Genomic DNA, 12,438 nt, shown 5'->3' with positions numbered 1-12,438 from the left:
TGTAATAATCAGCTACAGCATTTCATTCCCCAGGCAAGGCAAGCCAGGTCGGCCCTTTTTTATGTAGTACGCTGCCTCACTATTTCTTCTTGACAAAAGAATGAACAGAATGCTAGGCTTAGGTGTGAAGAATGTTTATAAAGTGGTCCTTGTGTGATTATATCCCTCCAAAACAGCTTGATTCTTTTTTTCTTTCACTCTGAGAAAACAAAAAAAAAGCTAAAGTGAGCATCCTGTGGAGATGTTATCTTTCTTCTGGCAAAAAATACAACCATCAGGTCTACTATTAACCCAGTTTTCTTCTCTTTACGGTGCTTTATTACTTCTAAAATTAGAAAAAAAAAACAGACAAAAATGATCTTGGTTTTGACATAATACCAGGCTCTGGATAAGTGTAGTCTATGTCACAAGCCAAGGAACACGCATCTTAATTTGGTGTACTGGATCTTGTAGTTCTGTTAGGACTGCGTTCGACTTGGCCCAGTCAAACACCGCAGTGACATGGGCCACAAGCAAATGCAGAAGAGATTACTCTTTACAAAGGAATGTACTTGAAGTACCACTGAACAACAACACAGAGCCACATGACAAGCCACAGGGGTTCATCATTCTGAATATAAAGTGAAATGTTGTGAAAGTTGACGAATAAATGTCCAACCTAAAAGGCACAGGGGTTCTTCCACAAATCTAAATACTACTAAATGTCAGATCGTTGTAGTCAAATAAAAGAGCAGTTATGTGGGAGTGGATGCAGCACACTGTACAGCTGGATGTTAGTCAGGGCAGACAACACTGCACGCTGCCAAAGAATGTCAAAAAGTTTCATCTTGGGAAGAGAAATTCTCAACCTTCACCTTGAAACGCTGGATCCACATGTTGGATTTGGAGATGCAGTGATCCACATTACCAAAATACAGTCATCATAAGGAGTGGGTCAAAGACCCCAATTTGAAAGAGGGCTAGATCAAGAGCCTAAAGGGGGACCATCAAGATACACAGTGGGTAAACAGGCTGATATGTAAGTCCCCTTGAAAGTGACTAGCTCCTTCAGCAGCAGGCTAACAGCAGCGCTGGCACCGGAGCCATAAGAAACAAACACTGCAGAGCCAATCCAAGGAGACACCTTGATTAAAAGAAGACAGAGTGCCAACCTGTGGCTGCAGAGCATTGATCATTTTGAAAGTGCTGCCAGAGCTGCAGTGGGGAAGATAGTCTTGCCAAAACCAATACACTGCACAAACGAGCTCATTTAGAGAATTTAGAGAGTACAAACTGCATATTTCACAGATCGTCAGCTGCAACATGAATTTTCGGTTCGACATTGTTGGTTTAAAAGCTCTAGTTAGATGAAGGTTTTGCGTTACCTTAAAAAATGCTTAAACAACAGATGTGCTGAATTAAATTACTTCCATTTACAAACCTCTACAAATTACTGCATGTGTCCACTTAAAACACATTTCCTCCATTTTTCCCTGAAACATCTTTGTGTTTTTTATGACCGCCATCATTCTTCCCCATCCAGGCAGGGGGTTCTGATTGAATCTCTCATGAGGTATTATCTCTTCATTTTTCACAAACACCTGCCTCTGCATTCCTCTATTCCCTCCAATTCTGTCATCTGGGGCTCTTGGCTTTGGCACTGTCAAAGTGTTGGCGTCATTCCACAGAAAGCTGGGAAAGTGAGGTGCAGGGACGAGGAGCGGTTGTTATCTCACATCTCACTGTGCGTTACATGGAATGCTCTGCTGGTCTTGTCAGAGCGGCGGAGAGAGCGACGCATACATGGGTATGATTTCAAATTCTGCAGGGGCAGCTGTCTTTGAGTCGTGGTGACGCACGTGTTGGCTCATGCATTGTTACCCCGAACCTTTTGATCCTTTCTCGCTGGCTCGTGGGGCATTCCTCCACCGAGAGACATTCCACATGAGCTGATTGGTGCAAAACAATGTCTACGCCCTTCACTCGAACACTACCTGCAGCATCTACGCTCACTCCTCCCAAGATTAACGCACACCTCCTGCGCAGTATTCTCTGCTTTCCTCCTCTGCTATGAGAATCTTATCCTCCACCTGTTCATACATAAATGCTTTGGCAAGCACACAGTAATACCCTGATGCATCAATCTTCCCACCAACCAAGAATAAGATATAATCCATCATCTGGGAAGCTCATAGAAAAGACAAGTTTTCGCCATAGCTATACGTCTCTCAACATTTCATCTGTCTCCTGCAGGCATCCCACTGTTTGAGCATAATTGAGAGATCAGTATGACTTTGACCCGGCCTTTGTTTTTGTTAGAGTAAAGAGTGAAGATGAGGCCACTTATTTTAGTCTGTATGAGAGCAACCCTGAGCATCTGACGGCCGCTGAGAATGCAGAGCAGCTGTCAGCGGAGCAGGGACAGAAAGAATAACTTGCTGTGACTTATTTGTCTTGGCAGTGAAATATTTTATTGCAGCCCCCCTCACCCGTTATACAGGCTAATTCATGTCATTGGACTGTCGGCTCTGGGCTGCTGCTCGCAGATGTCTTTATCTTTTATCACACATGTTGCTCTCTTGTTTTTTTTTTTCCTGAAGTTGTATAGTGCAAGATGCTACCACCGAAACTGCATCAGAGTTGACAAATACCGCCAGACACCACAGAATGAAGCGAAGATTTACGTGTACTGTAGATAGAAGATAACGGGTTGCCTTGAGTGGAAATTTCCAGCTGGTTCCGTGAGATCTATATTTATGTAACTCCTGTGTGCTGGAATAACTGCTTTCAAAAAGACCACACCTGTGCTTATGTTACAATGCTAAATAAAATGTACATGGTGCTATTGTGTCTTCAAACTTACAAGATTTGTGAAACATTTGAGTAACTCAAATTACCTTAATTGGCTTTTTACACAGGCTCAGACAGGATTAGTATTATACTCAAGTGTAGGGCTGTACTTGGCCGTTCAATACGAAGAGTCGACTATGTGTTGATTTTTTTTTCTTCTTTTACATATAGCAGTGTTTTGGGGGCGGGGGGGTGGTATATGAACTACACAGCAGTCTCTGTTAACAGTGACAGACAGACAGAAAGATCAGCGTGATTAACACAGATCCATGTTATTAAACATCTGTGTCCTCCCCGCGCTGCGTTATTATAAACTATGATGAACTGATCGCAGGTTACAAGTGCTGCTCGTGTCATTCACAGCATGGTGAGACGTACTTTATACTTTATAGTCACGGTAATAGTACGCGACAGATCTGAGCCAGGTACAGAGCATGAAAAACACACACAGATCTGTGATCTCTCTTCAGTCAACCAACAGCGCATGTCACGGAGAAAAAACAAAACATAAAAATGAAGGCTTCACTTGAAGAATTTCAAATCGACTGAGGGACAGAGATTCAACTTGTCGACTTTCAGGGGGCAGCCCTACTGAAGTGAATGTAGAACATTGTTTACCACAATGTTTTATTCTATCTCTTGAAGTTATACAACATCTCTTCTTTTGCACTGTACTTAATATAAACATAAGTGCTTCCAAGCTTAAATAACAAAATCCCCTCCATTATTTTTACGTCTTAAGTATCTGTTCTCAAAACTCGAGTGTTGGTCAGTAAAAACGGTCTAAATCAACAACATGCACCAATTCTGAACCACATCCTGTAGCAAGGCTCAGACCAATCAGGAGGTTTGTCCACATTCACCATCATGTTAGAGGTGTGTGAATGTCAGCCAATTGTGGAGCGACCACTGTGATGATGACATGGATAGAGTGTGTTTGAATGTGTGTGTGTGGTGAGTGGTGGTGGTGGTGGTGGTGGGGAGGGGGGGACTGGAGTATAGAGATTGAATTTCAGGAGAAGAACACCCACAGCGTAGCTAGGAACCCACACCACCACAGCACAGCATTGTTTCTGTGCAGTTCAGCTTAATTGGCACCGGGGGGATCCGAGGAAGGGGGGGGGGATAGAGGAGCAGAAGGAAACACAGAACATTACAATCAAAGCATGTGCATGGAGCTGATGATAAACCCGTTATCTGCCCTCTCTCCTGGGGGCCTGGGTTCCTCTCTCTGTATAAAGGCACCTCCATCCTGTTGATGCTACCAGTAAACACCTTAGCCCTCCCCTGATTCTGTTCACTCAGTGTGGCTGGAAGCCCGTTCTGGCAGCCAACATCACAGAATAGGACTCCTGGGGCCTGCGGGGGATCGAGCCACGTCTAATTGTCATAATGATAAGGGCGCACAGCAGAGCAGTGAGAGCTGCTGGATGCAGGGGGCAGTTGCATATTTAAATGCTTTGCTCCGTTTGACTCCTTGTAAGCAAAGGGTCTTGTCAGTGGAGGAGCAGTGGCATGCGTGATGGATAAACTTCCTGTCTGGGAGTGTGTCCCTTAAAAATCTCAGCTATCCCATCTCGTGCGATCTAAACAATTTCTCAACAATTGTCAGTTTCAAAATCTCAGATGCAATAAGGATTACAGATGAGAAACAAATATGAAGACATTTCCCCAAAGATAAGTGTTTTTGCAATTGGGTCATCCACAGAGAATTCCAAAAGCTACAGTATGTCGAATAACAAAAAATCCATGTCTCAGTCTTGCAATAATACCTTTGTAATGTTTTAAGATCACAAAATTGGTTGAAAAAACTCTTCCTCTATGACATAACAAATTCAAAAAATCTGCATTTGGCTCAGAAGACATTTAAAAGAAAATATTTCATGGCGTGATTTAATTCTCCTTTAATTTCCTCAGACAGGGCGGTAAGCCAAACAGAAGTAGAACACATGTTTACTTGCCCCTTGACACCCCTGTATCCTATCATGTCTCTGTTACTTCTTTGTTGAGTGTAGACAAGGTTAAAATGTAAATGTGAAAGGCAGTTGTTTACCTTCATTCCAGTCAACATGTGTGGTATTGAGTTAGTCACTATGTAAAGCACTGAGTAAGTCACTTGGGGGGATATTAGAACCCTTATAGGAACAATATGGGAGAGATTCTGAAAGCCATTAACCCATCTTGAGAGAGCACAAAATTAGCAGTGAGCACAATGTGTGCTGTATGTACAGTTAATTAGCAGATAATAGCTAAATGATTAGCCACGATCACATTTGATGAATGGCTGCTTGTTTGGTGTAATTATATAATTGAATACTAATAGTGTGCAGGCACCATTTTCATGGGATTTGTCTTGGCTGGAGATTATCCTCACACGTTTACATAGGTGCAAACAGTTGTGTTGTAAAGAACTGTGTTAAGGCTCTACCACATTACTTCCTTACTCAGGCGAAGCAGCAAACAATATTTCATACTCCATCAGCCAAGTTCTGTTCCTTGTCTTTTTCCTGTTTACATCCGTGCGCAAATTACATCCATATTACCGAAATTCCTCCGACACTGTTAACACTGTGACGGCAGGCTCGTTCCTACCTTCAGGCCACTCTGCACCAGCTTGTGGAGGTCCAGGAAAGGCTCCTTGATTAGCTCCAGGTCATGGTTAAGTATCCTGACAATGCCCTCCCTCTCCAGGACAAAGAGCCGCTGGGATCCGTCCCCACAGTGCACCACGGCCACCGGCTGCCTCAGACCACTCAACACCTCCTGGACACAGTAGCAGTTGTGTTTGTGTTTCCTGGGTAACAACAGAGATTAAAAAAAAAAAAAGGTCAGGGGATGAGGGTGGTAGTGAATAATCCAGCTGTTAGGGGCATGATGGAAGTTGAAGATGTAGAATTTGGAAGGAAGCATAACATATTGAACAACATCCATTTACAGCTATCACCTATCAGACAACTGACAAACCTAGCAGGTGTGCTCCTTCATTCCCATGCCTTTGTTTTGAAGTAGGAAGTCAGATGTTCCATTTTGCTAAAGCTCATTGAGTTTTTTCTCACCTTTGCTTTTGATTACTTTTACTTAGCTCAGTTACAGTTGTTATTTGGGTGTAAAGACTTTGGTGCCATCTACTATATGTCCAGTGCACCCTTTATCTATTTTATTTTGACTGCTTTAGTTTTCACCACATTTTTCATTATACATTCTTAATCAGCAGAGACATTTGAAAGCACATCAATGGTAGGTTGATGCATCTTATTAGACTAACAAATTCTGTTCTGTATAAAGGCTTTCTGTTGCTTATGTCCCTCTACAGCCATCTGAGGGCAGCAGGTACACAAGTGATTTCCCTTTACAGTCTCTGAGTGACAAAATATGATATAAACATTCAATCATTTCTGATTATGATTATCAGTTTAGCAAATTATAAATCCTAAGGATACGTTGAACACAAACTCTGTTTCTTCACTGAACTATACGTTTTCATCAGTCCTCTCTGTCTCTCCATCTTAGCTCAAAAACATCTTTGTACCAGGATCAGTTGCATGCATAATCCCTCACCAACAAACTATCGTCCTATATTCACCTCCACTGTGCAGATACCCGACTGTACTGAACTATAGAGACTGAGCCAATAGAGTGTACCTCTTCGGATAGCGTACAGAAGCGACAAATAAGCCTCAGACTCTCTAACTTTTGAAGTTATTTGGCCCACTGTTGGTTGCTGCTATTCAGGTGCACATGCTGCTTGGCCTTCTTGCCTCAGGAAAAACAGAGATGAAAGGCATCCCCCCATGGACAAAAGGGCAAAGCCCTGTGTGATGTACAGACCTTTGCAGTGAGGGAGGCAACCAGAATGACGCAGGATAAGCATTTTCATTATGTGAGCAAAGCTGAGCGAATGCAGTCTGGACAAACTTTAGGATTAGAGAGGAGATGGCATAGCATTTCTGCCTGAGAGTGTGGACCATGTCAAAATGGACCAGTGAACCCAGAATATGGGAGGTTTCGCCTGTTTCTGTTGAAACAATAAATTCAAAGCTTAATGTCCCCAATCCTGAAAGCCTTAAAGAAAAGTTCTCTGGGCTGAAACAAATTTAAGAACCAGCCAAAGCTCATTTAAATAATATCATAAACATCTTCCGTACTGTAACTCAATCCTCAAATGGAATAAATCATGGTTAAAGTCAGAATACAAACCTGCTGATATCTTCTATTTTTTCATCTCCCAAGTAGTTGGAATCTTGCCCTTGTGGTTGCTTTCGTTGAAAATCTGGAAAGCATGGACTGGCATCCCTCCTCCCATAGTACTGGCAGAACTCATCCACATCGGCTTGAAACAGTTCTGGGAAACACAACAGATACATACACAGACAGAGGGTCTTAAACTTGCTATAGATACTGCATAGCCAAATGGCACATGTAGGCAAACTGAGCAAATCCAAGTAACATTCTCCTAACATTGTTTTTATGTTTCTTTGTGCACATGTCTGTAGTCTATGTGGATGTCTATATGTGTGGCAATGCACCAGTAGAGGGAAACGGAAAAAGAGGAGGATATGATGTGCAAGTGTTAGGAAGGGTTGGAGTTACTATTAATGAGCCAAACCAAATTCTTGCTGCACTGGGCTGAAATGAACAAGTGAAGAGAAACTGGGCCAAACCAAATGGATCACCGATAAGAAGGAACTCTGCAGCGAATAATTCCTCCTCCAGAGAGCAAACAGATTGCATTTTAACTTTAAACTACCATGATGAAATGCTTGTAAGCTAGTCCCAATTAATTTTTGTTTAAAGGACCGTGGGTCTGGTTTCTAGTAGTCTGTGATGATAAAGAATTTGAAATACGCCTGATGCAAGATCAGGTGTCATAACAGCTGTAATCTTCTCTCTTTGGAACTAAAAATATCATATTAGCTGGCTCATGGGTCATTTAAAGTTGTTCAGACACCTCTTAAGTATAATTGAGTGAAAAAAACCAGAGATACCTTCACTCCACAATGAAGTTCAACTAGCAGTTTCAACACACAATGTCTTGGATAAATATTCAACGTTAGACCATCTTCTTCGCTTTTGATAAATGACTCATGCAGAGAAGAAACTTGCTTTAGCTGACGTTGATGCTCGGCTCACACAGCCGTAACACATCCCGATGCAAACCTAAACAAACTATCCACAAAGAAAAAACTCCTTAACAACAAACACTCAATGACACAGAATGAAAAACTCTGATTTGAAGGGAACACAGAAAGTAAAAAAGTTGAGGGGTACACCATGGCACAGCTCTTACTATTGCCTGCCAATATCAGTATGGCAAAAAGTTACTTCAGCACAGTTACTAGAAAAAAGTGGATCAATGTTTTCCTTTTGCAAAACAGCTGCATTGGAGTAAAAAATTAATATAATCGCAATTCTAAGGTTTCTTAAAATGTTCTTTAATGACTCAACCCACTTTCCCTCAAACAGGTGCGACTGTTTTGCATTACTGAGCAGCACATGGACACGGCATGTGAGATGAAATAATCAACCTGTTCAATATGGCATGTAATTTTGAATAAACAAAAATGTTTACAGGGTGAGAGATATTCTTTGGTAGCCCTGCCAAACAAATACGTTATGTTTCCAAATGCTTACTGAGTTGTGTCTCAGCAACTTCTGAGCAGTTACTCTATTGAAATGGCAGTTTAATAATGAATGGTCATCTGCTTTATTATGGGTTTTACATTCCACTTTGTTGTTTCTATTACTAGATCGTCGCGTCACTATTGACATAGATCACTGTAAAAATCAACTGGAAATTTTTTTGGGGCTTCTCAGACCTGGTTAATGGATCAAGTTTTACTTATCTGACATAACACAGTGTGTTTCATATAATAATTCTACACCTTTATGCCCTAATGTTAAAAGTTCCTCAGGGATGTCTGTTTGGCCCTCTGCTTTTATCTCCTTTTATTTCATCTCTTGTCTTCTACGGTGTCGTGGAATTCATTTCCATTGCTATGCTGATGATGTTAAGCTTTATGTGCCTGTAAAGGCAGATTATCATTTAAATATTACTGAATTAAAAGGCTGCTTTTCTGATAGAACTTGGATCCCGCCAACCCAGCTCGACAAAGACACCAGGTTGATCAAAAACAGTAACTCTTGACCCTGTGTTTTCCCAAAGTTTGACAGATTAGAATCATGACCTTTGGTGTTTTCTGTCCACGGAAAGCTGCTGCTATGATTTAGCCTAACTAATACTAAAAAGTCTTCACCAATTTTGGCTTCCCTTCTCTATACTGAACCATCAGCCATCCTGGGACCTCTCTCTCTCTTCTACCATCTAAGGAAAGTGGATGTTGTATGGTGTATAGCTGGTGTAGCATGTGAATTCAGGGTAAAACTGCCATCACATCATTCCTTATTTCCCTTTGGCCTGCTGGTTTACCTAAAATGTTTCAGCCCCAGAGCAACCAGTGATCTGCATAAACATGGCAGTCACACACAGCTACGCTTCCAGCCTGTGCAGTCACAACATTATTCCCGGCAAAAAACAAAGTGTGCAGAGGGTCTCAGAAGCCCTTTGCGACCTAAAAACAATCTTGCAAATATTGTTTCCTTTAGTCAATCCCTCAGAGGACAGAGGAGAGCAAATACACCAGTGATAAAAACACAAACAGGGCTCTCCCTGTCCCTCCTTTCATCTCCCTCTCCTGCCACACACCGACCGCAAGTGCTGACCGCACCAAATACTGGAGGTGATAGGATATCCCCTCAAACATCTAAACACAACATGAAGATCAAACACACACAGAAACACACACACACAGCTCTGGCCATACCACCCACCCACTTGTGTCTGCAGTTATCTTAACCATGCTGGTTGGGGACCTCGAGTGAGGGATAGGGGGGTGAGTGAAGAGGGGAGGAAGGTATAAGAGGAGTACAGGGAAGGTGGGAGGCCTGCAAGCCGGAGTGAGAGTCGAGGCAGTAAATGTCTTTATGGAAAAATGGGGGCTAAGTACAAGACCTAATCAAAGGCCGGTAGGAAGTTTTCATGGAAGCAGGACGACAGTTATGGATGCTGTAAAGCTACTGTTTCATTTTTCTTTAGCCAGCTATTTCCTATTCAGAAAAGTAAGAGAATGGTCATATTTTTTTTTATCACAATTTAAAAAATATTTGCGATAAAATTGGGAAAAAAAATTGCACACAATTGTTATAGCTTTTTAGGAGAGATTTCTTTCTGCAATCTATCTGCCATCTAATAAGCCTATTTCCTTGTTGTAGGATGTGTATTTTAATCTTTATAAATAATATATAGTTATCCACCAGCTTTAACAACGTGTTCCACCTTCATTGCACTATTTTCACTTATAGAAAAAATTGGAAAAGAGTATAAACCATGTAAAAGAGTAGGTAGAGAACGTAAAAAAGACAGTAGAGAAAGAAAGAGCGACGAAGAGGGTAAAGAGAAAGGGAGAGAAAGAGAGAAAGCGAGAGACAGAACTCTGTCCATATTCCCGTCTCCTCAGCTCTAAAGTTATACTTCCATCTGGTTATCTTCCAAGACAACCTGGGTGGCCCACCCAAAGTACTTGACATCTTGATGCACTTCAGCAGTTTTACATACACACAACCTTTGTAGAAAAATAAATGTGTCATTCGTCACCACATATGCTGATCTGTGGAGGGCTGAGGGGGGGGTTTGAGTGGGGGGGGGAGCGTGACGGTGAACATAGGGAGGGGGGATTCTTCCCTGGATTCCTTACTCGAGCTTTTTTGGTTCGACTATCTGAGTCCATATGTCTGTCAGCTCATGAGCAAGTAATGTAACTCCACTCAAGTCTTCTTCTTTCCCGTTTCTATACTCCTATGCATTTGCCGAGCTAAATTGTAGTTCATATATTGTAAAAGATATGGCAGCTGGCCATTAGATGCAGATGAGGATGGACTCAGATGGAATGTACATGTTTGATATTTAATTTGAGCTGCAGCATACCATGTGGGTGGGTTGCAGACAAGTGTGTTTGAAACGGTTCTCTGTTTGCAAATCTTGGCAGATCTAATCAGTTTGTGGCGACAGAGATTGGAAGAAGACTTGGCTGGAGGAGAGAAGACAGTCAAAAAGCGTTTGATCATGTTCGGTATGCACTCTGAAGGCACAGGTACCTGTGATCTTGCATCCCTTCAAAGGAAATTCTTCTTGAGACCAAATGCTTTCAGTGTGCCGAAGGGTTCCTATCTTTAAGCAGTACCGTATTCAGAAAGAAAACTGTTGCATCAATATGTGTTTTCCCTGTTCTGTGGACTCGTGTCATGTTATAGTAGAGATCATGGTCAGGGAGGCCACGGACCAGTTAAGTTACCATTCAACTGTGCTTTGATTCATGTAAACTTGCTACTAAAATGGAACAGCCTGGCAGAACATGAGGTTTTTTTAGTGACAGTTTCTGTCACAGGAAGGCAAGGTGCCGAGCAGTCGCGTCTGGACCACAGCTAGGCTGCTTATGCGTCCCAAATACAGAATCAATTCCAGGAGCTGAGTCTGGTGCGCAGCACCCAGGTCATAAAATAGTTCAATAGTTCATTTTGCTCCAGTCCAGCTTTTTGGTGCACTGGTTAGGCTAGGCAAGTTATTGTTAGTGCATGTGAGAAATTTGTTTTCACACCCACCTGTGCAAATCAAACATTTTCCAGTCTAACGGTCAGGAAATGCCTCAAATCTGTGTGTTGTTACTGAACTCAAGGTCTTCAGAAAAAAGTTCAAATTTTTGCAAATGTATGCTAATTAAAATAAACCTGCAAGTTCCAGATAAACCTAACAGAGACAAGAGAACAAAACTTTCAACACCTGGTTCCATAAACACAGCTACACTCAATACTGTGTCATAAAAAGCACAAATATTGCTCTGCTATTTGCTAAACCAAATGTGCAAGATCAGTCTGCTGACTACTCAGCCAACTGCTGCTCTGTCAGTATAGGCAATTTGTGTCGAGTAATTTTACTAATGCATTAAAGTGCAACAGTAAAGCAAGGAAGCAGCCAACAAGCAAATGGGTGAGACAAGCTCAGCAACAAACGGAGGTGAGGTCAGATGAGGTAAGAGCTGGATAAATAAATATTCACAGACCAGACTACTGACGCACCACTTCTTGCATAAGTCCAAAAATCTGCCAGTTCTACATGTGCAGTCTGAGTCTCAATGAAAAATGAAGTCTGTTGTGAATTTTAATTCATTACAATCAAATGTGAGTTGCATATGAGAGACTGATACAGCAAGGACCACAAATGCCTACTGTCACTGACTCTATTCATGTGTATATGTTTGCTTGCCTGTCACCAGGTAACCACAAAGGGGCTATAATTCAAGTCACATTCATGGTCATTATTATCTGTGTAATTACCTGGTATGTGCCCCCTGCAGGTGTAGTAGAACTCGCGACAGAAGTCCTGGCAGAGTCGGGGCAGGTCTGGCTCCCTGTGTGGCATCTTATCCATGTCCGAGGAGTGGAACAACACCTGGGCATTGGGAGAGCAGTGGGCACACTTGATCTCCTCCAGGAGACGTCCACATTCGGTGTTGTTGGTGGAGAAAATCTGGAGACCACACGCAAAAAAAGGACCAA

General features: G+C 42.1%; 1 protein-coding gene across 1 annotated transcript in view; it reads right to left on the bottom strand.

Annotated features, from left to right (window-relative positions):
- hhip (hedgehog interacting protein) overlaps positions 1-12,438 on the bottom strand; it is a 32,777-nt gene that overhangs the window by 16,442 nt on the left and 3,897 nt on the right. Inside the window, exons 2-4 of the mRNA XM_069665824.1 lie at positions 12,217-12,409; positions 7,027-7,171; positions 5,422-5,623 (exon numbers count right to left, since the gene is read on the bottom strand). Of these exons, the coding sequence (XP_069521925.1) occupies positions 5,422-5,623; positions 7,027-7,171; positions 12,217-12,409 (540 nt within the window). The remainder of the gene's footprint in view (positions 1-5,421; positions 5,624-7,026; positions 7,172-12,216; positions 12,410-12,438) is intronic.

This window comes from Semicossyphus pulcher, unplaced genomic scaffold (assembly GCF_022749685.1).
Source record: "Semicossyphus pulcher isolate SPU_LCO1_2020_fin unplaced genomic scaffold, fSemPul1.0.p SCAF_17, whole genome shotgun sequence".
NCBI classification, from domain to species: Eukaryota; Metazoa; Chordata; class Actinopteri; order Labriformes; family Labridae; genus Semicossyphus; species Semicossyphus pulcher.
The sequence above is the reverse complement of the archived record's forward strand: the minus strand, read 5'-3'. Positions and strand labels throughout refer to the sequence as shown.